The sequence below is a fragment of the Phialemonium atrogriseum genome (assembly GCF_030411735.1).
Source record: "Phialemonium atrogriseum strain 8032-3 unplaced genomic scaffold QBC33scaffold_13, whole genome shotgun sequence".
Taxonomy (NCBI): Eukaryota; Fungi; Ascomycota; class Sordariomycetes; order Cephalothecales; family Cephalothecaceae; genus Phialemonium; species Phialemonium atrogriseum.
In genome coordinates this window covers 411,044-437,747 of record NW_026848150.1, presented here as the reverse complement: position 1 = coordinate 437,747, position 26,704 = coordinate 411,044, and the positions used below count along the sequence as shown (strand labels likewise).

The window sequence follows — 26,704 nt, the reverse complement described above, 5'->3', positions numbered from 1 at the left end:
GTGGGTGGTGGTAGGGGATGGAGACTTGGTGGGAGTATGGGGAAATGAATTGGCATTATGAGTGCGACGAGGTGGGAATTACTCATTAAACCTGTCATCACCTGTGTAAAACTAACTGGCTACCGTACAAAAAAAAACAAATCCAAATGATACCCCCGGCTTATTATTATCAAGTTCAGGCAACGAGGATATATATCCGTACGCGCTCGCCGCTCCAACCAGAACTCCTCCACATGGTGCGAAGATGCTCGAAGTATGTACAGTACCTTGCCGAACCTAGGTTTGGTCCTTCATTTACCAGGCACAATGGCCTCCGTCTATCCTCAAGTCCGAGCCCGTCATGAAGCTGCTGGCGTCGCTGAGGAGGAAGACGGCGGCTCCCCTATACTCGTGGGGGTAGCTGAGGCGGCCCAGCATGTTGGCGTTGGGCCAATCCGTCTTCCTCTCCGGGAAGGCCTCGAACAGGCCCGCCGTCATGGCCGTGACGATGTAGCCGGGCGAGATGGTGTTGACGCGGATGCCGTGCTCGCCCCATTCTGCCGCGAGGTTGCGGGCCAGCTGCAGCACCGCTGCCTTGGATGCGTTGTAGGCACTGTCATTCCTCAGTGTTAGTCTCCTAAAACGATCCGAGGGGACCGTCTCCCTCGCAGGTATTTGGGGGATTCTCAGATTACGTACGGACAGATGAGCCCGCGATTGGCCACGGTACCGCTCATGCTCCCAATGAGGACCAAGCTCCCCTTCTGCTTCCGCTTGACCATCTCCCTCGCGACGGCCTGCGCCGTCATGAAGACGCCCGTGACGTTGACGCCGAGCATCTTGTCGCAGTCCTCGGCGCTGTACTCGAGCGCCGGCGTCTCCTGCTGGATGCCCGCGGCGGCGATGAGGCCGTCCAGGCGGCCGTGCCGCGCCGCGATGGCGCCCACGGCGTCGTTGAGGGCCACGGAGTCGCGCACGTCCAGGTTGTGGTAGACGAGCGTGGTCCCGAGCTCGTCGCGCGCCCGCGCCTCCACCCTGGCAAAGTCCGACGTCGCCGTCGGCGGCGGCAGTCGGTCGATGACGTGCACGACCGCCCCGGCCTCGAGCAGCGCCTCCGCCTGTACGAGGCCGACCCCGCGGCCGCCTCCCGACACCACTATCACCTTGTCTTTGAGGCTGAACTCGGGGAGAGTGGAGCGGCGCTCGCTCGGGGTCGGGGTCGCTTGGGAGCGGCTAGGGGTGCTGTGCAGGGCTCTGGCCGCAGGTGCATGTCTGGGAGAGCTCTTATGGCTCGGAAGGGGTTGGTGGTTGAGGTTGAGTATAGGGACAGAGAGAGCAGGTCTTGCTCGCGGTGTAACCCGGCCTAGTCGGGTGGCCATTGACCATGTTCTGGCCGTTGTAGGGTGCATTCTCGACTCTCCGGCTCTTCGCAAGCGCAAATACAGGAGTCGACCACGCAAAATGGAAGGATTTTGGGAGTCTGAGGACAAGCAAGCTAGCTAGCTTGTAGTGGTGCTGTGTTTATGACTTTGGGCGAAACGCCGAATAGCGAGGGGAAGGAAAGCAGGAGATTGCACATGCAACCCTAACCTAACTGAGGAAGTTGGACTACTGTTTACGACGCCGAGAGGGGGTGGCGGTCCAGGGGGATGATATATCCCAGTTATCTGGGAAGGAACACGAGAACACGAGGCTGTGGGACGAAAACAGATGTTGGTTGAAAGCTCGCGGGGGATCGACTCGGGGGCAAAAGATTCGTCATGTCCATATGACCTACCTCCTAGGTGCCTAGTCTCTTAAGCTAAGGATCTGGACTCCCAAAAATAAGTCTTCCCCTCACCTCTCTACTATGGATGGCCCCTCGGCGGCGTTATCGCGGACTGACAGCATGGAATGGAAGACGCGAGGAGGGGCCTAGGGGCCCAGACTGGAAACTAGAAGCTCTCCCAGGTGCAGCCGGGTGAGAACGCCGTCCTCCCCCTCGGTGAGACAAGAATCTGTCGCCATGCCTCTTTCCAAGAGCCCCATTGGTTTGAGGGGCGGAAGGCGATTTGGGAATTCAACTGTCAATGGCACATCTGGTTTCCAAAGATTGTCGATAGATCGAAAGGTTTCTGACGCAAAAGACTTGGTTAGCCGGATCATTGATCGTCGTCTGCGTGTCTGCGGGCCAATCAATGCGGGGTCCAGGGATGCTAGAAGCGATCGATCCAAGCTCCCGGCGGGTTTCCTAATACAGTAACCCGGGTGGAGAGCCCCCAGTTAACAGCGTTCAACCCCTCGGCCAGGCCGGGTGCAGAGCAACTGGCGCGACCCCGTGTGCAACAAATCTTTTTTTATCCGGCTGCTGTTATAGCTCCCTTTGCATCCACAATCCAATCAATCCCCGTATATCCATGCAGCGCGAGGCGTCCAGACTCGGTTCTGCGTCGAGAGGGGCTTCAAAATGCTCCGGCAGATGGCCCTAACGACCTGACTCTTCTATGCGGCCCCACCATGCAGGGCTCCGAGATGCTCGGCCGCCTGCAGGCTATCGCACTACTGCGGGCTCGCAGCTCCGGCATTGGTCGGCCGGCACAGCTGCCGTTGGGTGCCACCCCGAATGCATTATTCGGCAACAATAGCCACCCGTGCTGTTGTCTACCTATCACCTAGGTATCCTGGAAGTGGAAACTGGGGCGTCATCCAATGCCGCTTCGGGCTTGGATTGCGGGCTCTATGTTAGCGAGAGACACTTAACTATCGCTTAAAACTCGGGAGGAAGCACAATTCTTGAAGCGTGAGGAGAAGGAGACGCGGGTGTAACCATAAAAAGGGGGGCCGCCCGAATAGGAGGCGCGGGCTTGGAAAGGAAGGCGCAGCCAGCCTAGCGCCACTTGCCGCTGCGGGTGCGGAGGGGAAAGGATTTGTCTAGGGCAGCGTCCGGCCCTCTCCTTCTCTTCCCCGAACACTGTCCTAACTTGTTCGAGTCGGCTTATGGCATCTGCCCCGAACTTGCTGAAACGGGTAACCCGAGTTGAAAATACAGAGAACATACCTACCTACCTAAGGTAGGCGGCCAAAATGTTCGCGACCATTCGGTGGCTGCCACTATGGAACTTATATTATATTGCGTGGTGGTATCTCTCCTGGACAGCCAACCAACCACCTTGACTGCCCACATTCACCCAGTCTTCGTAACCAGGATATCGGTGAAATCGACCGGATCCAACACCGGCTCTCCTTTACCGAACGAGTAGACTCCATACATGGCTCCTGCGAAGGCCCCTCCAACCGGCGGAAGGACAGTCAAGTCTGCAGTAGACACTCCGAAGTTGTGCTGAACCGCCCCGGCTCCAATGCTCAACGTGTAGCTTGTTGGTCGGCACGTAATTGCAAGCTCGATGACTTGGCCGTCGACAGCCGGTCCCAAGGGAGTTTGCGAGAGCTACATGTAAGTCAGCAATCAAACCGGCTTCATATACTTGTGGGACAGAGCGCATCTACATTCAGCTCCCCGGCCCGGCCTGTCGGGGACCGGCATGTGATAGATACCGGCCCGGTGCCAAGCGGGCCGTCAACTTTCGTGATGCCGATAGTCGAGTATGAGAACTGGTTCCACCAGAGAACCATGCCGGCCTCGTATCCCGACTTTTCGGGCTTGAACATCATCTTTGCCTGGAAACACTCGTTGTGCGACAGCTGCTTCCGAAGGAGCATCGAGGGAGCCTCTGGGCTGGATAGGTCATAGCATCCACCGTAGAGCCGCAGATATCCGGGACGCTCGGTGAGGGTGTACGACCTCTTAATCGGCGTGTCTGTGGCGTTTGTTAGATGGTCTGCGGATCCCAAAGACAAGATCGGCTGCGCCTACTTTTCTGATACCATCCTAGTTCCAAGTCGGGCTGGTTCAGGGCCGCTCTCCATACCAACGTGCCTTGGACTCTTGGCTGGATTCCCTGGGCCTCCTGGACGTGGTCTCTCCCAGGCGTGAGGAGGGCGATGTTCTTCCCTTCGTTGAAGACCGGCCAGTCGTCCGCCCAGTCAACTTTGACGAGGAAGGTCTCCCTACCTACAACGTATCAGTCAGCGGCTATAAAACCCCTTACTTCCCGGAATTTCCCAGGCGTACCTAGTTGAGGTTCGAGCCACTTCACCCCATCCCTCACGGGCCTTACACCCAGGAGGACAGCCCACCAATCTCCATTCCCATCCTCAAAGACATCGGCATGTCCCGTCCTCTGCACCTCCTCGTCCGGCCCGTTGTACCACAATGGCCGTCCCGTTCCCTCCCACGGCCCCAACGGCCCTTCCCGGCTCCGGAACACCCACTCCTGGTGCCCGGCTTCGGTGCCGCCTTCGGCCGTGAACAGGTAATACCACTCCCCGCGCTTGATGATGTGGGAACCCTCGGCGATGCCGTGCGGGGAAGTGCGGATCAGAGTGGGTGGCGTCAGCGTCCGACCGGATGCGAGATCGATTTCCGAGATGTGGATTGCGAAGTCCTTCTGTGTCGAGCCTGGGGGCCGGATGGCAAGCCGGTGGGTTGTGGACAAGTAGACCTTGGATGTCCGGTCGTCCCAGAACAGCTGGACAGGGGATTAGAGCTGGCCGTGAAGACCGGGAGTGTGGAATAGGAGACGAGGGTAAAAGAGTTGCTCACATCCTGGTCGAAGCCGGGGTTGTCAAAGAATATTGGGTCTGACCACGCATTGTCGTCCCATATGTTGTCCGTGTAGACGTAGAATCCACGGGGAAATATCCGTTCCTAAATTATATCTTAGCACCGGAAGGAAGAGAGACCTCGCCTGGCAGATATTGACGCACATCGGAAGCGGGCCTGTATCGGTGGAAGATTCCGTTCGCAAGGTAGAAGCGCTTCTCATCTGGGCGGTACCTCAGCGTGCTCGCCCAGCTCCCGGCCCCCGGCTCGGGCGTCCTAAGGTCAATCTGAGACTTGCGGTTGAGGGCATGGCCAATCAGCTTCCAATTGAGAAGGTCCGTGGACGTGTAAATGGCACAGCCCGGGAAATACTCGAAAGTCGAGGTGCTGAGAAAATAGGTCGTAGGGCTCTCGGCCGTTGCGGGCACCACGCAAATAGTGGGGTCCGGGTTGAACCCGCGCAGGACCGGGTTCTGGAAGGTGGGTGGGGGTCCCGGGGTTAAATTCAAGTCCGGCATTTGTGACGCAAATACAACGTAAAGCTCACGCTCGTATGATAATCTACACGTGGAATTTTTACCAATGCGACAGACAGGGCATCATGTCCCGTTCAGTAGATTCGAGTTGTCGGGATTGTCGGGATTGCCTCCCCTTTTAACTGCGAGCATCCATTCCTCCAAGCCTCGATCTGGGACTATCTTGTCCGTTTGAGCGGCTCTACGGCGATATTTTTCTCCATCAATCACGACGCGTCCTGATTGGAATACGCGCTTCGCGCTTCGTACCTATTTTCTTTTCTTTTTTTTTTTCCTTCTCTTTTCTTTCCTTCTACACCTTTGGATTTCGGAACCTCGACATCGGGGTGATCCAAGTTGCCGAACCCAGCCTACCAGCGCAGTGTTCCATTAAAGCTGCTTCGGCCCCAGCTCTACCAAATGGAGCTCGGGAAGGGCTTCTTTTGTCCCACAATCGTATGACATCCCCGCCCGGGCCGCCATGTAATAACCACGTTTTATGAAATTCTAGAAGTTCCTGCTCCACCGGCAGTGGATATTGCTAAATATGGCTCAGGGTGCTTGTGCCGGCGAGTGCCGAAACAAACTTCATGTTCTCTCGTGTTGAACATGACGGCATAATCTCCCTCGCGCACCAATGCCTGCCCCGGGTTTCCTACTCCTTGCCTGCCGGGAGATATCTTCAAACATGTTAAGGCTCCCTACCTAACCGTAAGCAGACAACTGCCGCACTAACATCTAAACTGAGTGAGCAGTTTCCCAGGGATACGAATATTTACTAGTTAGCGCACAAGATGAGATTACACACGTCCCGTTTTACTGTGGTAGGCACTACCGGACAATAACGACGAACCAGGAACAGGGATAACAATATTGGGCACGCGGACAATCTCCATGATACGATGGTACGATCATATGCTCGTCACCACTTTTATATTTTGCGAGTTAGCCGCCCCCGTTTTCGAGGCTGTCGCGGGACCAAGTGGTCCCTTGACAATCTGTGCGTAGGCCTCCGAGTTTTCTCTTCATAATCAGACGAGAATGGCAGAATGGGGTCCGTGTACGCTACGACCTCTATCCCGAGGTACCAGTCTATGCACGCATCAAGGTGTCGCCCTGAGATATATATCATCCCGGCAGGACCGCTTCGTCCGGTGCAATATTAACGTCTCCTAACTCCCTTGGTCTAATCGGCAGGCAGTCTCCGCTTTCCCCTTCGTTCCCGATTTTTTGACAAGCTCAAAGTTATGGCTCTAAACTACCAGGAGGCAAAGATCATTAAAGGGACGGTCCCGATCCTGAAGGAGCATGGCGAACAGCTCACTTCCACCTTCTACAAGACCATGCTGCACGATCATCCCGAGCTCAACAACTACTTCAACACCGTCAACCAGGCGACCGGCCGCCAACCACGAGCCCTCACTGCCGTCATCCTCCATTTTGCCGCCAACATCAGCCACACCAGCGAGCTCATTCCCAAGCTTGAGCGCGTCTGCAACAAACATTGCTCCTTGGCAATCAAACCAGAGCACTATGAGATCGTGGGGAAGTACCTCCTCCAGGCATTTGCCCGTATCCTGGGCGCCACCATGACGCCCGAAGTCCACGCCGCATGGCACAAGGCGTACTGGATCCTCGCGCGGATGCTGATAGGCCGGGAGGCGCAGCTATATCGGGATTTCGAAAAGTGGACGGGATGGCGCAAGTTCAGGCTCGAGGGCAAGGTGGCCGAGTCGGACGACATCTGGTCGTTCCGCCTGGTCCCGGTCGACGGGAAGAGCCTCCCGACCTTCCTGCCGGGGCAGTACATATCGGTGCAGGTCGACGCGCCGGCCCTGGGATACCTACAGTCGCGGCAGTACGCGCTCAGCGACTCGCCCAAGCCGGACCACTACCGCATCACCATCAAGCGGGACCCGGGGTCGCAGTACTCGAACACGGTCTCGTCCTGCTACTTCCACCCGGGCATCGTGTCCAACATCCTCGTCGACCAGATGTCCAACGGCGACACCGTCAACGTCTCCCACCCGGCGGGGGAGTTCTACCTCGACACCAACAACCCCAGCAGCGTCCCGCTGGTCCTCGTCTCCGCCGGCGTCGGCGTCGCCCCGCTCATGTCCATGCTCAACTCGGTTGCCGAGTTGCAGCCCGGCCGGCAGGTGTCGTGGATCCACGGCTCGCGCAGGGGGATCCCGTTCGAGAGCCAGGTGCGACAGGTCAAGCGCGCGGGGGCGCTCCCGCACCTCCGAGTCAATATGTTCGAGACCGACCTCGCCGGCAGGCGCCTGACGGGCGTGTCCGGGGGCTACGACTTCAGGATGGACCTGCAGAGGCTCGGGCGCGAGGACCTGTTCCTCGACCACGGCGGCACCGAGTACTACGTGTGCGGGCCCGAGCAGTTCATGATCGAGGTGCGGGATTACCTGCAGAGCGAGGGCGTCGCCGCCGGGCAGACCAAGTACGGGTTCTTCAGCACCGGGGATGCGGCGGTCAAGAGTTGACGGGGGTGTGCGCGGAGAAGATGCCGCCGCTCAATTAGAAAAAGAAAAAAGGGGGGATGGATAGCAGGCACGAATGAAATGATACCCGCGTCGGATTTCCCAGTGTAATAATAATAATAGAGTAGGTAGGTATTATACGAGCGAGTCGCCTCCCAGGGTGGTGGAAGGGAGTTCATCAAAAATTAAAATGTTTGTATTAACTCACTCGCCACATTGCGCGACCAACAAACACCCTTTTCTTATTTCCCCCCATTTTCCTTTTGCTCCGTATTTTTTTCCCCGGGTTAGGAGGGTGGCCTGCCAAACCAGGCGGCTGGGATCTCCCATGCGGGAAGGGGGGATGAAGAGGGGGGGGAAAGCGGGAATGACGGACTCCCGAGCGGTCCGCTGCATGCCGTCGTGCAGCCGATTGGGAATTTGTCGGGAAAGGGGAGCGGGAAAAAAAAAAAAAAGGAGGTCCCAAAACCAGTCGGCCGGCGCCACAAACCTGGGCAAGGCAACTAAGCCAAGCCAAGCCACCAGCAACATGTTTGGGTTGATCATGACAAGTCCCGTTCATTGACGACGTTCAAATCTTTCGACCAACACCCTGATGCAGGGGGCGGAGAGGCCCAGAGCTTCAATCCTCCCCTGCGTTTGGTCCTTTCACCCCACGCACCCCTAGTCCACGAGATTGGGTGTGGGGCTCGGGAAGAGTGAGCAAAGGAAACACGAGTGAAGGGTGGATCAGGCGGATCAAGGAAAAAGAAAAGAAACACGATTATCGTCGTACGTGCTCCATACGCTACGCTTCACTACTGCGGAGGTTTCATCATCCCGCGAGCGACGGCCGGGGGGTCGTCCCTCCACTACGTACCCCCGGTTGGTACCTGTGTAGGGATCTGCCACATATACGGTTGCGAAGCTATATCGGCCAGTTCCGGCCTCGCCGATCCTGAGCAGTGCCGCCGCTCCCCTGGATTTGACCTCTAGCAAAAGCAGTAGGAATTGAGCCTGGCGCGCCGGATAGCGGATCGGGCTTCCCATGGACGGCACATTCGTTACAGTGACTAGGGCATCCCTCCACCTCCACTATCCCTCCGACCTGACCATGAGCTCCCAGTGGCTCTTCCACCTCGCCGGAAGCTGCTCCCTTGGAAGGGTAGGGTTGGCCCGGCTGACCCGAACAATGTTTCGCCCATGGACCATCCCCGACTCGTCGGTCCAAGGACCAGGTCGCTTAAGGACCGGTGGGGCGTATACGGGGCCAAACGGCGGCCGCCTCTGCCTTCGGCAGTGACGGAGCGCGAGGTGTACGAGCCTGGGGTGGTAGCGGGAAGGCACAAGGATGAGGCATGTAGCGGTGAGATTAGACGTTGCTTGGGGCACCTTGCCGGGCTGGCTGAGGCTGGGATCGGTGGGTTCTAGAGCCCCGTCTAGCAGTTGAGTGAGAGGCTCGTCGCCGAATGAGAGTCGCCTCGTCTTATCTGGGCAGATGACACCAGTATCCACCAGGATGGTGGCATTGGAGTCAGAACATTTGATGGCGAGTCGTCGGAATAGATAGTTTCTGAATCCTCTCGAGGGGGCAATTGGTGCAGCAGTAAGAGGACGTCGGCCACAGCGAAGTTGACGTCCAGCCGTTAAACCGGGGGGGGGGGGTCGGTGAGGACAACAACCTGCAAATATGTACGCAGCAGGACTGCCCTGGTGTTGATCCCGGCTTTAGAAGTATGTAATAACAAGAATATAGAGGCTACAGACAGACGACGACATGCTAGGGTTGACTGTCGATTCCATGGGCATTCAATCGACGAGCCCACCTGAGCCAACCAGAAACCTTTCAATGAATTGAGTTATCGACGGCGGTGCCATCAAGAGACCTGAGAGCTACCCTATTATCATCCGAGGGGTTCTTGAAAATTCCTCGATTTTCTTGCGCTGATAGCTATCATGTAGCGGCAAGGGAAGCGAGTCGATGACCGTTTTAGAACACAAACGTCTTACACCTGGCTCTTGTTCGGTTAGTTGTGGCGGTAGGAATAAGCCTGATAGGGCGAATACTCGAGGCAAGTCCGTAGGCATCCCTGTTCTACTTGGTCTGCTCTTATGACTGGACCGAACAAAGCACCAGATGCGAGCAGATGATTCGCGTACGAGGGTTAGTCCACGAGATTGCGACCGAGATCCAGCCCCCCCCTGTTGCAGAGAAGCGGTCAGGATTGGGCCAAGTTCTGACTGTATCCGGTGACGATACGGGGCGAGGACGGAATTGAAGTGCCCCTTGAAGGCCCTCTGTATGGTAGACCAGCAGCGAGTGGCCTTTGTCGGTGGTTCACTATTTTCGGTAGAAGAGGGCGAGCATAGATCTAGGTTGGAGCCGTTCCCCGTCAAGACTAGGCGATGACCTTCTGCACTTTGGGCACACTTGACGGCAAGGTTGTTCGCATGCAAGCTCCGACTCCCTGGAGGCCTAGAGGAGGTCCGATCGAAACGGGATAGAGACCAGACTCGTGGGTAGTGTAGTTGGACTATTACCCGATCGGTGTATTATCACCTGACCAAGAAGCTGGTAAAGTTATCTGTCTCGAGGGTGATAATAAGTGAGGTGCTCCTGGTAGGGTCTCTCCTCGGGCGGCTGGGCGACCCTGTTATCAATAACGATACGTAATGGCCCTTGTGAGAGTCACAGTGTACCCAGGTGCTTCCTGCGAATTTACCGACCTGGCGGCACCCCATGTCGACTAGAAGGCGCCCCCGGCACTATTTTGTATGTACCACGTCTGTGATATAGGCTCACTGGTATTAGCCTGAAACAGGTACCTAGATGGTGACTTCGCGGCCCTGCACATTACGCTAGACAGCTTAACTGCGCTCTTAAATCTCGGCCACTAGCCAGGTGGTTTGCCCCGATCGTCTGGATTGTCATTACTTTTGCCGCGGTAACCCAACCCAGGTTCAGGAAATGTGATCGGAGGAAGAGATTCTGCCAGGGAAACGCCAAGCAGCGCAGGTCTGATGGGTGGGAAGGATCCTTGACTGCCCGTTTGTAAGGACTCGGGAACAAGGTGATACTGTGTAATAGATAGCAGGTCGTTCTCGACCGATCCAGATCCGCATCCACTTGAATGTATGTATCTTGGATAGCTGTGAGAGGCAGCCAGAGATGAAAGGGGGGAGGGAAATGGCTGGAAGTGCGCATGCTTCGGTCCTTCCACCGCGCTATGCTAGATACAGAGTAGTTTTAGTCGTATACCTATCATAGTACATGAGCAGGTACCTACCTACCTAGGGAGTGTACGTATGGGTACGTCGATGGCGGGATGAGGTTCTGCAGATCATCTCGCGAGATTATCAGCTGCGATAAACCTTCTGGGGTGGCCCGGTTACACGACCCGTCCTGGAAAGAATCCCGACGGGCCATGTTCCAGTGGAACTTATTATTAGCGTGCTTGTTTCAGCTACGGCCCGGATCCATTTCGACATGGGCGGGCCGCTGTTTCGTGGGCCGCTCATGGAAGCAAAAAGGGCCTTCTAGAGACATGGAAGGTACAGATCAACAAAATGGGCATTCGGGAAGTCACGCGGTAGCCCTGAGGCGCTCCGTATTTGAAGCCATACGCAATGCAGATTATGTATTGTACAACCCAGGATGCAGCGCAGCGGCACAGTCTCAAGTCTCCACTGCCCACGAGCCTGGTGATGCAGCTTGCAGTGCCGATCACTTCAATAAGGGCGAGAGAGAGAGGTACGACTGATCACAACACTGGAGGTACCCGTTACTTGGGTGTCTTTCCCACCTTTGGGGACTCCAAGCCACTCCAGTTCATGCGCTATGACTTTTGGGCGACAGTTTTGGACTAGCGTGGCTTATGGCCTTGCCGTGGCGGTCCAGTTTGCTAATGTGTTCCAGCGTGTCGGTAACGGTGGGTCAGAAGGGGCTTGTGGTTTTCGGACGCTACTGACCTAGTTAAATGCGAGGAAATTGCTCGTGCGCAAGCCACGAATCTTGGGGAAATGTGGAGCTCCTGTACTGACTCCTGGGCCACGCCCCTGGCCCTGTGGTCCCTTGCGCAGGACGTACCAGCCCAATTCTGCTCCTTTGAGTTCAATGGGAAGTTTTCACATGTTGGCAAGTGTGCCATGTTGGCTGTGTTTAGGCAGACGTCTTGGTGAGTAGCTGTTGTGTCTGGCCGGTCAGCCATGGCTTGTTATTCGCGAGGTCTGACATTAATTACCTAGCTGTGGATGATAGTTACGAGATGGATGTGCATTGGCGTCTATTGGTCGGGACACGAACAGGGTTGCCATTTCCTTGGTCGCTTCAGAACCGACACGATGGTGCACCATCCGTACTAGGCCGGTAGCCTCCATTTTAACATACCTACCTATCGCTTACCCGTAGGGAAGTTGTGTAGGTGGGTGGTGAGGCGGCTAGGTAGGTAGGTAGGTAATACTTTCGTGAAACCCTCGTGTCCACCTTCCATGTCTACTAGCACAGGCACTGATTCAAGCCTAAAAGTGGCCACTGACTCATCGAGCGAGACCCGTGTGCACCAACATGGAGCCTACCTCTACTACGAATGGTTACATCTTTCGAAGGGACTCCTGTACCAACCTACTTACCTAAGTTAATTAATGAAAACGCAGTTTCCTCCTTAGGCACCGAATCCTGGGTCGGCCGAGACGTGCTTTGCCGTGCCGTCAGCTCAGACATCCATTGGTTTGCAGACATGATTGGTGGCATCATCCACGGCTAACCTACCTAGTCTCTTTTGGTTCCCTCCAATCCCCTAAGTTGGCACCCCCTCACATTCATGGATGGACCCGACAAAGCGGATCTGTCGTCAATAGGTTGTCGGGCAAGTAGGAGGGAGCCGTCTGTTCTTCCATTGGTGGATGCCCAGGTGGGCACGAGGGGGGTTGCTCACAGACTTAGTAGAGGTCGGTACCTATGGTATGTAAGATCCGCGAAAGGTACGGAGTACTGTGGAGTAAATTAAATTTGTCGAAATTGGACAATGGACAAAAGAACAAAACGGGAAACAATGTAGGCAAATCAGAGCTTGCAATTATGCAGTCAGCTGCTCGAGGCTTGCTGTGTCCTGTCTACATATGTAAGACAACTGGACGTCCCGTTTCCAGACCCGTGTCAGTCGTGAGTGGAAGACACGAGGTGTGGTGTTAATTTACCGGCCAACCAATTCCGGCACTCACAAGCCTAGATTGAGCCAGTCAGCTTTGGGTCGGCAGCCGCTTCCGGCCTCATTGTATGCGGTTGGCAAGTTGGCTTGTCTTAGCCATGGGATGGGAGGTTGTGCTGTGCTGAAGTCACGGACCCGACAATCTGGAAACGACTCCGAATCCTTCCGCCAGGGGACCCCGCCATAGGTATCTCTCCATGCGCTACCTACCAAGCTAGTGTACGGTACTTCCATTCCACGTAGAAAGGTATGCTTGCACAACATGTATACCCAACACCGCGTAGTCTAGCGAGTTCCATGTTGTTAGCTGCTGCTGTAATCAGCTGTTGACAGGCTGCAATACTTGGTCGGCTTTGCTGACAGCAGGAAGATGGACAGCTTTCTTTCCCCGGTCGAGTCTATACGCCGTAAAAAAGTTTAAATATCTGGAAACCAACGAACACCGAAAGTAACATACTCTTTGGGGGCGAAGAGAAAAGGGGAGAAGGAAAGTGCTAGAGGGAAAAGAATAATAAACAAACATAGGCAACCTACCTACCTACCTGCCCAGGGTTTACCTGCAAAGAGCCAACCTGGCCACGCGCATCAATTCATCGAAACCTGTCACTCCCAGGTCGACAGCAGAAAATTGGAATACATCGAATTAGGCGAGGCAGGCACCTGAGGTCCGGTACCTAGGTACTCGCACACGCATACGCGATACGGCATATTATTTCGGACTTGTAGGTATGTACATGTACCACACAGGAGCGACCCCCATGTAAGGTACCCTAGCAAAACTTGGTGGAAGTTCCATCGCAGGCCGCCCAAGAAAGCCAATAAGGCAGCGGGCACTACTGCGTAAAAAGCAGCCCAAAGAGGGGCAATCGTGGAACTGGGATCAGTGAGCCAGGGGCCTAAAGTACCTAGCTCCAGGTATAGGTGGGCCGCACCTGCTTTCGCCCGCCTCCTGTGTATCCTGTACGCAGTGAGCTGGCATGGAACTCTGGGATGGCGCGGGGTGTGTGATTGGGGGATTGCGGCCACCGCCAACCAACAAGAATTTTTGCTTGGGGAAAGGTTATTGAGTGCCCACCTCGTCTCACCTCTCACCTCACACATTCCCATCAGGCGTCTTTCTCGACATAGCGTAGTAGCGTAGACACACCAAGAAGCTTTGTCTCGAGTGCTCCCCCCTGTCTGGGTACCGACCCAAAATCCAGCATTTCCCGATCTGCCAGCGCAACCATCTCTTGGCAGTCGACGCCGACACGGAAGAACACCAACACCAACAGCCAATGCCTGTCGAATCGAGGCTGGCAAGCTCGTCCGCCACACTGTCCACATACCCCGGTCCTACCCTACCCGACAAGGTTTTGGGTCTTAAAAGGGCGCCTCATCCCTCATCGGTCTAATTCCTCGAACACGCCTCCGCCGTGTATCACCTCTCGAATCTCAGAGGCTCGTTTTTGCTTGTCGACTGTCTCCCCGCCGCTCCATCCTCATCCCTAATCAAGAACCTCGACTCTGGCATCGCCTGGAACCGATTGCCCCTGCCCTGCGTCAGCCATGTTAGTATCCTCCCTGCGTGTATTTCTCTCTTGTCCTCCGGTCGCTTTTACCCCTGTTGGCGACCTACGACATGACTTTGACAGCCTTGATCAATTCTTCCTCCCCTGGTCTAGGTTGCTAGCAAGTGCTAGCTAGCATATTAGCGCCCAGAGTCAGTCAGAATCACTACGCATGGATATACCCGGGTGCATCTTAATGATTGCTTCGTTTCTTCTTGTCCGACCCTCGTCACGTCGTCACATCGGCTACTTCTAGCTTCCCTGCTGTCTGCTGATGCTGGTGGATGCGGCTTTGGCGCGTCCTCTGGGGCCTTTCAGCGGAGCCGTCACCAACCCCCTCACCCCCCCCCCCCCCCTTGCCCGCATGCTACGTACCTAGGTGCGCTACATCAAACCCTATATTTAATTATTCCTTCCTTGAGCTTCTCTCGCCTACTAAATGCACACAATCCCCGGCATCTGGCTCGAAAGTTCACGTCTGTTATCCTCTTGCTCTTTCCCCCCGATACCACCATCATTCCCTCGCTGTTCATAGACCGCCCCACCTAACTTGGTGCCTCAGAAACATCAAATATCGCTTCGCTGGGAGGCGTTGCCATTGCGTGAACTGGAGGGCAGGCTATCCCCAGAGCCCTTCCCTCCAGGTCGTTAGTCCTACGCGGCAACCTTAAACCGGATTCTCTTCCCTTTTTCCTCCTTCACGTGTTCGACCGCCATTGGGCACTGGGCATGGCATATCACAGGTGTGTAACATGTTCCAAATTCGAATTATAGCGCACCCCCAGCCGAGCCTTGGGCGACGCGCGGGAGAGGACAGGAAGTACTAACACGAGAAACCCTGTGAAACAGCGCATCTCCTTCGGCAGAGATGTACGATCAGGGCCGACCTTCGCCTTTCGGCCAAGCCCAGCGTAAGGAATATGAGGAAAATGGTCGCTTCTATCATTCCTGGCGCAAGGGCAAGTATATGTTCCCCTGCGACGAAGTAAGGCCCCTCCGCGCCCCACCCCTCTTCCCACCTTAATTCGCCATTCGGCCACCCGCTACTTATTGCTAAACTCCGTGCAACCCCGAGCAGGAGGAGAAGGACAGGTTGGACATATTCCACAAGTTCTTCTGTGTAGCCCGACGAGGCGAGCTTCACACCGCGCCCCTCCTCCCAGACCAGGCGCCGCATCGCATTCTCGATCTGGGATGTGGAACGGGAATATGGGCAATCGATATGGCTGAGTATGCGTCGCTCTTTCGCCTCGAACTATCTTGAGAGACTAATCTCCTTTCACATTAGAAAATATTATGATAATGCGGCCCACGTCAAAGGACTCGACCTGACACTAATGCAACCCGCAGAGTCTGTCTCACCAACCCCATTACTGCGGTTCTCATTTGCTGATGTTTCCCTTCCACCTCCAGGATCCCGCGAAACATCGAGTTCGCGCAGATGGATGTGGAAACCCCTTGGCAGGGGATGGACTTGGACTCGTTGGATCTGATCCATATGCGCACTTTGAAGGGGAGCATCCAATCTTGGCCACAGCTATACGCACAAATATTCAGGTATGCTTTTCAGACAGGCAGAGGACACCAGATATTGATGTAGCCTTGTCAGGCACCTCAAACCGTACTACGGTCATATCGAACAGGTGGAGATCGACTGGACTCCTCGGTGCGAAGACGGGACTCTTCCGGAGCGATCTATTACTCGATTATGGGTTGACGAGCTTCTCGGCGCCATGGACGATCACGGCCGGTCGATGAGGGTTGACAGCCAGGAGACCATCAACCAACTTCTGAGCGCAGGGTTCGTCGACGTCAAGGAAGAGGTTATCAAGGTTCCGTTCAGCGGATGGCCGACCGAGAAGACTGTACGGGACATCGGCCGATGGTTCAACCTGGGATTCACCAACGGCCTGATGGGACTGACGCTAGCGCCCCTGACGAGGATGAAGGACAGGACGAAGGCAGAAGTGGCCGAGCTGGTGAACAAGGTGAAAATGGAGGCGTGTTCTAGGAACGTTCACGCATTTTGCTTGCTGTAAGTTGCAATGTTGGGATGCAGACGCCTGCCGAGTTTGACTAACCGAGATATGCAGGTATGTGTGGACAGCAAGAAGACCCCAGTGATCGAGGAGAGGGGCTTGCCGGCACGGCCGCGTTGAGCCCTTGCCACGGATAAGAGATTAGGGAGGCTGGAGGGAAGCGTCGCGACCGCACTACTCATGGTCAGTCACCTGGACAACCAGGGAAGATAGCCCACTGTGCAGGAAGAGAGCGAAGGATGATTCGAAAATCGGACGGCATCTGCCGAACCCGTGTTGTGGCTTAGCAACATTTCAAGACGAAAGAAAGCGGCCGATTTTCAACAGGCAGCCTCGAAACCAACCCCCCACCCCCCCAGGCCATCCCCGGAATCTCTGCGGTGCTGCGGGATCGAGCAAGCAGCCGCCGCCTGAGAGGGCGAAGCGGTTTCAAAGTAGCCGCTCCCTGCAACGTCCTCTTTCCCAATTGGTCTGACCCAAACATGGAGTTGTTATTCCGCGGCAACATTGGGGGGTTACATTTCGGCTGACCTCGTGGTGTGTTATTTTTCTGCTCTCATTTTCTTGCGTTTTGTTGCCTATATACCGCAATCGACACTATTTTCAGGGACCGACCCCTGGGATTATCTCTCCTGCCGCCAAGCATAGGGGATGATGGATGGTTTTGTTGTGGGGAACGGGCTCCACGCGGGTGGCCCCTCTGAATGGCCGCTCCACCCTGGACGAGACTCTTTTAACAACAACAACAACTCGATGAAGAGTCGCTCGCCAATGAGAATTCTCTTGCTCTCTGTCTCTCAAAACTACATGACCGTTTTGAGCTTTCCCGGAGCACTAGTTGGCCGGCTTTCGGGCCTCAATCGCGACACACTTGCTCGCGGTGTTTGTTCTCTTTTTTGTTTTCATCTGGTTATGAGACCTCTCTGTCTTGGGGGGAGGGTGGGGAGGGGGCCGCAAATCAACCGGCTCGAACCTTGCTTCATGCATGCCAATCAACCAAGATGAGGTACGCGGGTGTTCCCATGGCCCGACACATGTCAGCGGCAAAAGAAAAAGAAAAAGAGAAAGGGGGAAAAAAGAGGCGGTCCGGACCACGTCATTAATGCATTCCTCTGCCACTTTTGTCCTGGGATGGGCCGTCCCCATTTTTTGGCTCGAACTTGCGTGGGAACAGCCGCGATAAAGGAAGATAATAATATCCTAGGAGTCCACGATATGCGTTGCATCCCATCATCGACGCACTTGACGACATAGACGGCACGGTACCGGGAGGGCGTTGGCTTGCTATTGTTATGCATGGCCGCTTTGCCTAGAACGGCTTGGTCTCTAGAATGCGTGTGTCTGGTCTGGAAAAGCGGCTGCGTTAGGTCAATCTCATTATTGTATATTTACAACAACACGCGCACCAGGACAAGCTGACAGATATGGCGAATCGTGGCGTTCCCTTTCTTGATACCTCGCTGTGTAAATAAACGAAGTCGGCATTGATGTCAGCGAAGTATACGTGAAGCCATAAACATGATGATCAGGCCCCCATCTGCCTACCGAGACATGGTGCTGGGGGCTGCACCTAGACCAACAAGTATCTCTCCCCTCTATCCCTCCATCCCTCCATCCCTCCATCCCTCTATCCCTACCTCTGCTAGTTGTCCTCCACTTCACGTCGCTCCGTTTGGTCGACACATGGGCCCGCCATCGGCCACCGCCCTAGCAGGGCGAATAGGTGTCGAGGGCCTCCAAAGGGGCCAGGCATGAAGCCCAGCTCTTCTGCCTCCGCATGACTCGCCGCTCCGAACGACAACACACCAAAAGCGGTCAACCCAGCTGCCATCCGTCAAAATATTCCTGCATTGGCGATTCTCATTGAGCCGGTGACCATCTTGATATCCCCACTGCGAACTACCTATCACAGGGAGGAGATAGCACGCATCCCAACATCACCACACCCCCCCCTTGCCCCCCCTATTTTGCCACATCATATCCGGCTCGATGGGTTTAGGATCTAGCCAAGCCTTGGTCTCCTCCCAACATCCGGGGTGTGCAGCTGCTCGACGGCGACAGGGTGGGGAATCGGAACGTTACGGGGGAACCAAGCGGTGCAACTGGTCAGCCCCCGGGCATGTTTGCTGCGTTGTCTAGGTTAGGGCCGTGCAAGCCGAACCAACACGTCAACACCTGCGGTGAGACATGGCTGGGGGGGGGGAGCTACGACTGCGAGGGAACTGTGAGAGAGACGGGGGGGACAATGGGCATGTTGTACCAGGATCAATACCAAGTGTCACCGCTACATGCCTCTCGGACTCTCCGAGTACTCTCCTCGTCCTGCATGCTCGACGCCAACTCGACGAGCTTATTGCCCCTCCACAAATCAGCGACCAGTGGTCATCTATCCATCCTTGAGCAGGTCGACTTGCTTCGACCTCCACATTGTCTCCACCTCACCCTCCCCCTCTCCCCCTCTAAAACTCCATATGTACCCGTCTATGCCTATCATCGGAGACCGGTCGAGAGGGAGATCCGCCTCACCTAGGGCGCACAGCTCCGAAGGTCTATCACTGCAGGTTGGCGGGACCATGGTATACTTTACGTACTCGACAACGAGAAGCCAAACCCGCCAGTACAGTAAGGTACCCCAACCTCGCGCGACCGCTCCCCCCCCCGGCGGTCCTGCAGGAAAACGTGTCGTGTCCCCATGCAGGCCAAGAAGGCTGCCTGTGTGGCCGCACAGCAGGGGCGGCCGGGGGAGATCCCATGACCACCGCCATTTAAGGACAGCCAATATTGAAGAACAACAACAGCAGCAGCAGCAGCAGCATCACTTAGGCAGGAGCCGTCCCCACGACGAAGTGAGTGGGGTGTGGATGTGGGGAGGTACACTGCGCGAGTTGGGCGTACTGTACCGCCCGTTATCTCTGTGCTCACATGCCTGTGACCGGTCTGGCCGCTTTCGTTGACCTGCCCCCCCCTATTTCCACGGAATCACCTTCCGTTGAGGTGGTCTTTCACGTGCCAAGCCTGGGGGATAGATGATATGCTCCGGTTGCCAGCGGATAGTTATCCAAGTACGGATTAACAATCCGTCAGCAGCTACGACGGCATGTTTGATGGGCCGGGTCTGCCGATGTCTTAAACAGGTCTTAAACACCGCCCGTGCCAAGCAGGCAAAACCATGTTGGCTGCTGACTGGAGGTCTTCCGTTCCATGTGAATCTAAGATTAGAAAAGAGTTTGAGACGGTTGACAGGGGGTGTGACGGTGGGAACAAAGCTCGGAGAGTAAAGGAGAAACGGCCGGTGAGAAAAATGGATAGCCACACAATAGGCTCGGTGGAGGAAGCGGAGAGGGAGAGGGGCAGAGAAGCGTTTAGTGGAAGGAGTTCGATGGCCAGCGTAATACCTAGACCGTCATGGAGCCGATGACGGCGAAGGGGCCAAACGGTCTGGAGTATGAGGGGGGAGGGCCGGAGGAGCGCCTCTATGGGCCATTGGGCAAAAAGGGGACGATTCCTGGACTATCGCCCGATTAGGAGAGCCACCAGATGCGGACGAGCTACCAAAATGAGATATTACCACGATCAGGTGCTGTGAGAGTATTGATTGACCTTGACACCTTCGCCCTTGTTATTCTTTACCTTATTGATAATACCTGTACTGAAGGTTGAGCAGTCAAGGACGCACTGACTAACCAACACCAGATAGAAGACAGCTGCAGGTCAGGCTGCTAGTGAGTCACAAGCCACTTCTTGATCGATTTATAGGCTGGTCGAACTACTTCTTATGCTTTTTGCGCTTCCGTCACTGGAAATCATTGTCATTATTCACGCGTGTCATGGCCTAACGATGTCAGGACAAGACAAGCTCCCATCCTTGCAAGCAACCTTGCATTTCTCGAGTATGATAGGGGTTGGGTGAGGACCAGCGACTGTTGCCCTTGGTTATTCCCCGAGCACGCGATGAGCAGCGTTGTAAACCTCTAGTGCCTTGGACAGGAGACAGGTCGAACTGCCAGACTGCTTCAACTGAATTTTCCTTGCCTTGCTCGGCATTGTCGAAGGGAAGACGCATGTTTGCTTGCCCTTGGGTGAACTCGACCTGCGTAGCTACGTCTAGGTCCCCTCACGCCAGAGCGCAGACTCCGAGCTTCTCTGCCAGGCCTAGGCTCTCGAGGACCGCCTGCAGTTCGGAGAGGAAGGACGGGAAGCCGTCAATATTGGGTCGAGTCGCCGTGTGTTGGATGAATTCGTAAGGAGCCAAGCCCTTGTCGGCGAATTGCCATGAGCTTCCGCTGACATCACCAAGCTCCTGTGCAAGACTGGAAGTATTCCAAGGGACAGCCACAGATCTAATGTTGACCAGTATTTCATGTTTAGGCCTGGCTTAAAGGGTGGTTGGCAATGTAGAGCCCTGTTCGTTGGGCTACGCAGACGCCACGTAACTGTGTCTATTGGTTTTCGGCGATATTGCCTTGCCATGCAGCAAAAATGAGGCAATGGGGAAGATGTCGATGGATCCATGTGTAAGCCTGATCCCTGGTGCACAAAGCCTAGTGTGTGTTGTTGCTTGGCCAAAGACGAGAGACCGAGTGGGAGAACTAAGGTCAGGACCGGGAGTCAAGTAGGGAAGAGGGGCACAGTCGCGGGGTGGTTGGCAAAAGGAAGACAAGCAGTAAAGGAGTGCCGCCTAACCTGGCCGGGAGAACAGTGTATTGGCGATTACAAAGGGCGATTACAAAGAAAAACAAACCCGCAGTTGACTGACGAGATAAATATACAAGGGAGGAAGTAGGTAATTACCCTGCACCTCGGATCCAGCTACTAAGAGCCATCCTCCGCTTCGGCCGCTGCCAAAAAGGGGCCAATGCCGGGATCCTGTGGTCCTTTCCATCCCAGAGGCGGGAGACAGGAAGCCCCTATGGGCCTCCCTATCCCCCTCGATTTTGCCGTTCCGTCTATGCCATAATCCTGCCTGATCTCTCTAGAAGAAACCGAGATCATCTGCGGAGTACTTCAACTCCAGCTGGGCCCTTTCCACAACTGGCACTGGAGTATCCCCTCAGTGGTGAGCACTAGTCTCGCCGTGGTAGCCGACGATCTTGAATCTGCCAATCATCTCTCCAACCGTGAAGAAGCCGAGGCACTCGGCGAGGATGACTCCGCCAGCGAGGAGCTGGGCACTGGACAGATTTCGCGCCTGCTGCAGGACCGAAGCTGGTTGCGAGGTCGCTTGCGCCGTGGTCTTCTGGGCGGTCTGGAAGAGGGAGCCGGGGTTCCGCACTTGCTTCCATACGTTTTGGAAGTATACCTGGAAGGTAGAGGCGGAGCTAGGAAGGTCCATTGTCAATAAAAACAAGCCAGGGGAACAAAAGCAAAATAGGTAGGGGCACGCCTCGCGTGATGGCGGCCCGTAGGGTTTGGCGACTTACGGTGGTGTCATCTTCTGGCCCTGGAAGACCAGCTTGGCCACCTCAAGGCCGACCTTGGAGTAGTAAACAACGAACGGGACCTGGCCTGCAGCACCAAAACAGTCAGCCATTGATCCCGCAACCCATATCCGCAACTACCCGAGAACCCCTAGAATAAAACGTACGCTCAGCAAAGGCGACCAGGCGGCCCGTCCGGCCACCAACGCGACCCAGCGCGCCGGTGACCCCCCTGGCGGCGCCGAGGATGGCGGGCCCTGCGGCGGACGTGACGCGCGACAGGCCCTGGGCGGCCTTGGAGCTGTACTCGGAGGCCGTCGACGCGGCCTTGGAGGCGGCTTCCTTGGCGCCCTCGCTGGCCGCCTTGGTCGATGTCGATTCGAGGCGCCGCGCGGCGATGCGGCGGCCCATCTGCAGGGCCGGCCGCCGCAGCATGATTGATGGGGACATGGCTTCTCTGGGGGAGGGGGTTTATAAATCTCGGCGCTTCTTTTCGGCTCGGGAGGGGTGAGAGAAGTGCAATTGGACGTCGCCGGCGGGCGGATGGGGGTTGCGAGATCGGGGGTTGCGGAGGTTTGCGTTAAGGTAGTAGGTATGATTGACGGTCTGAGGGAGAAAAAAAAATGGTGTTACCGATGGGACAAGCTCGGAAGATCTCGCGGCTTGCCCGCTAACCGAGCTGTGGGCAGGGGCGAGCAGGGGATTGAAGCCAATGAGATGGCGCCAATTCGAGCTTGGGGAGCTTGCTGGCAGCTGGCATCCGACTGCAACCTGGCCTCGGCACTGACAGAAATACGGGAGATAGGTTGCTGAAGATGTTCCTCTGGCCTCTTTTAACTTCGGTACGAATTCGGAGGCCACAGGATATACCCATCCCTCAACAGTGCGTACTTTGGTGTTATGACACTAATCCAGGTTCGAGCACCGCCTTGGATGCCATGAACGAATAAGGGCTACACACTTTCTCATCGACAGTCCCTCCATTAGAGCCAAGCCACAAGAGTGAAGTAAGATGATGCATGCTCAGGACCCTATCCACACTCTATTCCGAATGCAATACATCCATGCAGATCTCCGGACCATAAGAAGAATGTCCAATTCCCAATTCCCAGCTCCCCAGGATCAGCCTGTATCTCTCAATCCAGGCTCTGAATCAGGACCTTGATGGCTCCTGTGCTCGGATCCGACGCTGTGCCGAAAGCCTTGATCGCGTCCTCGAGGGGGAAACGATGGGTTACGAGCTTCGAAAGATCCACGACCCCGTTCTCAACCAGGCGGATAGCCCGAGGCCAGGTGTTGCTATACCGATACTGGAACTGGAGATCGACCTCGCGGGTGCTGGCGCGCATGAAGGGGATTTGGATCTCGTTCTTGCCCACTCCGATGATGAACACCTTGCCACCAAACTTGACCGCCCAGATCGCGGCGGCGATGCTGCTCTCGACTCCCGTGCACTCGATGGCCAGCGTCGGCTCCAGCCCTCCAAACGCGGCCACAATGGCCTTGGCTGAGTCTTCAGCCGACTGGCGCTCGACCTTGTGGGTGATAACCGATGGGCAGACCTCCTTGGCGAACTTCAGCCGGCCCTCGTCGATATCCGTGATCACGAGGGGGCAGGCGCCTGCAGCCTGGCAGCAGAGCATGGTGATCAGGCCGATGGGACCAGCCCCGCAGACGAGCACCGGGTCGCCCAGTCGCAGCCCAGCCCTCTGCAGGCCGGCCAGAGAGACCGACAACGGCTCGAGCAAGGCGCCGTTCTCGAACGACATGTTCCCGATCTTGTGGCACCAGATCGCCGGATGGTTGACATAGCGCCGCAGCAGGCCTGTCACGGGTGGCGTCGACAGGAAGTCGACGCGCTCGCAGCCGTTGTAGCGCCCGGTAAGGCAGGGTTCGCAGGCGTTGCAGATCACCTGGGGCTCGATGGCGACGCGGTCTCCGACCTGGAGGGCGGTCACGCTCGGGTGTACCGCGATGACCTCGCCCGCCGATTCGTGGCCGAGAACGTGGTCGCCGTCGACTATCATGGGGCCGATGCAGCCGTGCTTCCAGAAGTGCACGTCGGACCTGCAGTTGCAACAACGGGGGGTCAACGGACAACGCCTCTCATAACCTGTCTGTGCAGGGAAACGGGGCTATTCGCCATACCCGCAGATGCCCGTGCTCCTGATGGCGATTGTGACCTGTCCCTCCTTCAGCCCCTCTCCCTTCTGCACACTCTCCAGTGTCGGCCCGGTATCGCTTATCCACAGATCATGGTTGGGGTTTGTAAACACGCCGATGTTGGCTTTCGAGGCTTTCGGCGCCGACACCGCCGACGCCGCGCTGTTGATGGCTGAAGGGCTCATGGGGGAAGTAGAATATGCGAGGCTTTTCGACCGGGAATCTCAAGAGGCTATACACGCCGACGTCGTTTCTCGAGAGTGATGCGCCGTCTGGTCGATATCTCACAGGTGTCCTGCTTTCTCGGATCTGGGAATCGGGATCTGAGGATGTGTTGGCCTTCTTTATCCCGGCTGGCGGTGTCTCCTCTACAAGCGCAAAGGTGCAGCACAGTGTTTATCGGTGCGTCGGAGCATTTCCAGGCCTGCAACCATGCAACATCGGGCTACATACCGCGATGAAGCTCGCGATGTGGGGTCGTCCCCCCACATCATGGCGGGCTTGATTCGGCCGGTCTTGTAACCATCATTGCCGCTCCAATCATTGCCTTGACTTCGAGCAGCTCGCAGATCCCATCCAGTGGTCTCCACATCACGAGGGCTGGTTTTATTCCCTTCCTTTGCCTTCCCGTGCGTACGGCAGCTATAAGGCAGACCTTTTGGGCCTTTTTTTCTTACGTGTCTCCCGAGGGGTTTATTTGAGGCATGCATTCGCCCACCGGCAGCTAATTGTCTGCCACTCTCATCTGACTCCCATTTATTGTCTTTAGCGATTCTCATTGCCGAGACATGTTTGCTATGCAGTACGGATTACTCTGTACCATCCACATTACCTCAAATTCTCCGATGCGAGAGCGCCAAGCGTCCATCCCACCCTCACCCCTTCTAGAAGGATGGTTAAACTCTTAACCGCAAGCACAGGCACGCTCTCCCATTTGGGGGATCCATGAAGCCATTCCCAATGGACTGGCTATCCCTGTTCCTTGCAACGGGCTTACAGGAGCAGGACTCACTCTTCACCTTGCTCGACCTGGACCGTTGGACTTTATCCAACATAATTGGATGCTAATCGGCCTCCTCAGACCCGAATTCGCGACGCATCCGCACCTCCCCAGCAGCTCCCCACGTTAACTTATTTATTGAGAGTGTGAGCCTCAGACACGCCACGTACTAAATAGCCTTCCAATATAGGTAGACACCTCATTGGCACGGAAAATAGAACATATCCTCCGGGCGGATGAACTTAACCAGCTGAATAACCATATGCACGCAATGTCCAATACCTTGGAAACCTTTTGCCCAAATCAAAGTATTGGTTATGTGAAGCACTACCAGAAGCACCATATGTCTTGGCATCTCAACTGACACGATGCGGTGGATCCGATCTCGCAATAGCGAGGGGAGGAAGACAGGTGATCAATGTCGAGTAGGCAGTGAGCAGTAGGGTCGTCGACACGTGCCTATAATGCTCCACAGGCCAGCCGCTTCGTTCGTGGTAGTCGGGCTATTTCTGGTATCAGCTTGGAGGAGGTGGCGGCGGCTGGTTTCCTCCGGTCGGTCCACCATGCTTCGCGTTGCTCCGATGGCTTGACGCCTCGTGATAGAGGAGCCTATCTTGGACGACACATTGGAATACGAGATCACCTGTAACTCAATTGGAATATTCACAGCTAGTGAGGCTGATTCTCGTGAAGAGTCCGATGGGAAAGTAAGGTAAGAGCTTTGCGAAAGATGACGATGGATTGCCAATGAACTGTCTGGTCCAACGCCACAATTCCATATTTCTCCAGGATTTTCTTAAGTTCAGACGCGCTCATTCTCCGTAATTAGTCGTTGTCTCGGCCGTGTCCTGGTCAACCGTGACCCCGGCCCATACAAATAAACGCAATTGCTGTCCTCGAGACCGTTGTTATGTCCAACCATAGATAGTACATGCGCTGAAGTTCCTTTGGAAGGCGGGAAGGAAAAAGAAAAAGAAAACAAAGAAAGGAACACCCCCTTTTTGAAATGGCCGAGCGCCGCAATTCCTTCCTTTTATATTCAACGGTGTCCCAAGTCCCAACGCATACCTAGATAGCCCCGTCCAGTAACGCCAAAAACCAATGCTCTCCGGTTCGTCCTGTCGTGCATGCGTACATACGTACACCAACTTGTGTGTGCCACCATGCCCGACGTCCGAATGCGGGAGAACACCTTCCCTCCCTCCATTTCGGCCGCCAAAAGCTTCCGACCAAAGAAAGTCCCTAGCCGCTCTGAACGACGACGCCCTTGGAACACTTCCCGTAGCTACAGCAAGCCTCGGGGGGCAGATCCCCCTTGAGGATGAGGTCTCGTTTTATCTTGAAGGTGAGGGTTGTTAGTTCAATTTACGAAAGAGGTCCACCAGTGAGGGGCCGAGCCTTTGTCGGGGTCTAGAACATACGTCGGAGCAGTATATGGGGGTCGCAGAGACCAGGGTGACGAGGGGCAATGCTGCCGCGAGCGAGTACGAGATGAGGAGGAGGAGGAGCCGCATTGTCAGGGCAGGGCACGAAAGCAACGAGGAGTGAAGCGCGGCTCCAGCCAGGCTTCGACTGTTGGTGAGCTGTCGTGGGCCGGAAGCGAACGAGGGATGTGAGACAACAAAGGGGTAAAACGAGAGGACTGGAGGGAATCCGTGTACTATGTAAGAGCGAGTGGGAAGGCCCTTTTTGCTAACCAGGCGCGAGTCTGCCTA

The 26,704-nt window shown here is 55.7% G+C and overlaps 7 protein-coding genes across 7 annotated transcripts; 3 read left to right on the top strand and 4 right to left on the bottom strand.

Moving 5' to 3' along the window:
- Window positions 1-71: 71 nt before the first annotated feature.
- QBC33DRAFT_539188 (putative short chain dehydrogenase) lies at window positions 72-1,048 on the bottom strand. The gene is made up of 2 exons (XM_060427971.1): window positions 679-1,048; window positions 72-592 (listed from the first exon to the last, which is right to left on the bottom strand). Exons 1-2 carry the CDS (start codon window positions 816-818, stop codon window positions 295-297), a joined length of 438 nt encoding a protein of 145 aa, XP_060283310.1. The 5' UTR covers window positions 819-1,048; the 3' UTR covers window positions 72-294.
- A 1,643-nt stretch (window positions 1,049-2,691) lies between these two features.
- Window positions 2,692-5,273, bottom strand: QBC33DRAFT_539185 (Arabinanase/levansucrase/invertase). Its single transcript, XM_060427970.1, has 6 exons — window positions 4,786-5,273; window positions 4,622-4,726; window positions 4,091-4,547; window positions 3,833-4,030; window positions 3,466-3,776; window positions 2,692-3,406 (listed from the first exon to the last, which is right to left on the bottom strand). The coding sequence occupies exons 1-6, from the start codon at window positions 5,137-5,139 to the stop codon at window positions 3,143-3,145; spliced, it is 1,689 nt and encodes a 562-aa protein (XP_060283309.1). The 5' UTR covers window positions 5,140-5,273; the 3' UTR covers window positions 2,692-3,142.
- Window positions 5,274-6,383: 1,110 nt separating this feature from the next.
- On the top strand, window positions 6,384-7,637 carry QBC33DRAFT_515269 (globin-like protein; the record flags this gene model as incomplete). The annotated part of the gene is made up of 1 exon (XM_060426084.1): window positions 6,384-7,637. The coding sequence occupies one exon, from the start codon at window positions 6,384-6,386 to the stop codon at window positions 7,635-7,637; it is 1,254 nt and encodes a 417-aa protein (XP_060283308.1).
- Window positions 7,638-15,238: 7,601 nt separating this feature from the next.
- On the top strand, window positions 15,239-16,494 carry QBC33DRAFT_578413 (S-adenosyl-L-methionine-dependent methyltransferase; the record flags this gene model as incomplete). Its single annotated transcript, XM_060431060.1, has 6 exons — window positions 15,239-15,355; window positions 15,449-15,600; window positions 15,659-15,721; window positions 15,784-15,927; window positions 15,980-16,405; window positions 16,464-16,494. The coding sequence occupies 6 exons, from the start codon at window positions 15,239-15,241 to the stop codon at window positions 16,492-16,494; spliced, it is 933 nt and encodes a 310-aa protein (XP_060283307.1).
- Window positions 16,495-18,364: 1,870 nt separating this feature from the next.
- QBC33DRAFT_77198 (uncharacterized protein) lies at window positions 18,365-19,470 on the top strand. Its single transcript, XM_060433054.1, has one exon. The coding sequence runs from the start codon at window positions 18,698-18,700 to the stop codon at window positions 19,361-19,363; it is 666 nt and encodes a 221-aa protein (XP_060283306.1). The 5' UTR covers window positions 18,365-18,697; the 3' UTR covers window positions 19,364-19,470.
- Window positions 19,471-21,459: 1,989 nt separating this feature from the next.
- On the bottom strand, window positions 21,460-24,174 carry QBC33DRAFT_451945 (L-arabinitol 4-dehydrogenase; the record flags this gene model as incomplete). Its single annotated transcript, XM_060424631.1, has 6 exons — window positions 21,460-21,727; window positions 21,830-21,914; window positions 21,994-22,237; window positions 22,355-22,579; window positions 22,987-23,893; window positions 23,975-24,174. 6 exons carry the CDS (start codon window positions 24,172-24,174, stop codon window positions 21,460-21,462), a joined length of 1,929 nt encoding a protein of 642 aa, XP_060283305.1.
- Window positions 24,175-26,231: 2,057 nt separating this feature from the next.
- QBC33DRAFT_559219 (uncharacterized protein) lies at window positions 26,232-26,503 on the bottom strand (the record flags this gene model as incomplete). The annotated part of the gene is made up of 2 exons (XM_060429948.1): window positions 26,232-26,327; window positions 26,411-26,503. 2 exons carry the CDS (start codon window positions 26,501-26,503, stop codon window positions 26,232-26,234), a joined length of 189 nt encoding a protein of 62 aa, XP_060283304.1.
- Window positions 26,504-26,704: the final 201 nt, after the last annotated feature.

Coding starts and splice junctions, on each gene's coding strand:
- QBC33DRAFT_539185 (XM_060427970.1), bottom strand. CDS start 5,139: ATGCCGGACTTGAATTTAACCCCGGGACCCCCACCCACCTTCCAGAAC. Junction 3,777..3,832: donor ACTAGGATGGTATCAGAAAA/GTAGGCGCAGCC, acceptor CAAACGCCACAG/ACACGCCGATTAAGAGGTCG. Junction 3,407..3,465: donor GCCGGGCCGGGGAGCTGAAT/GTAGATGCGCTC, acceptor ACTTACATGTAG/CTCTCGCAAACTCCCTTGGG.
- QBC33DRAFT_77198 (XM_060433054.1), top strand. CDS start 18,698: ATGCCTCTCGGACTCTCCGAGTACTCTCCTCGTCCTGCATGCTCGACG.
- QBC33DRAFT_539188 (XM_060427971.1), bottom strand. CDS start 818: ATGCTCGGCGTCAACGTCACGGGCGTCTTCATGACGGCGCAGGCCGTC. Junction 593..678: donor AATCGCGGGCTCATCTGTCC/GTACGTAATCTG, acceptor GAGGAATGACAG/TGCCTACAACGCATCCAAGG.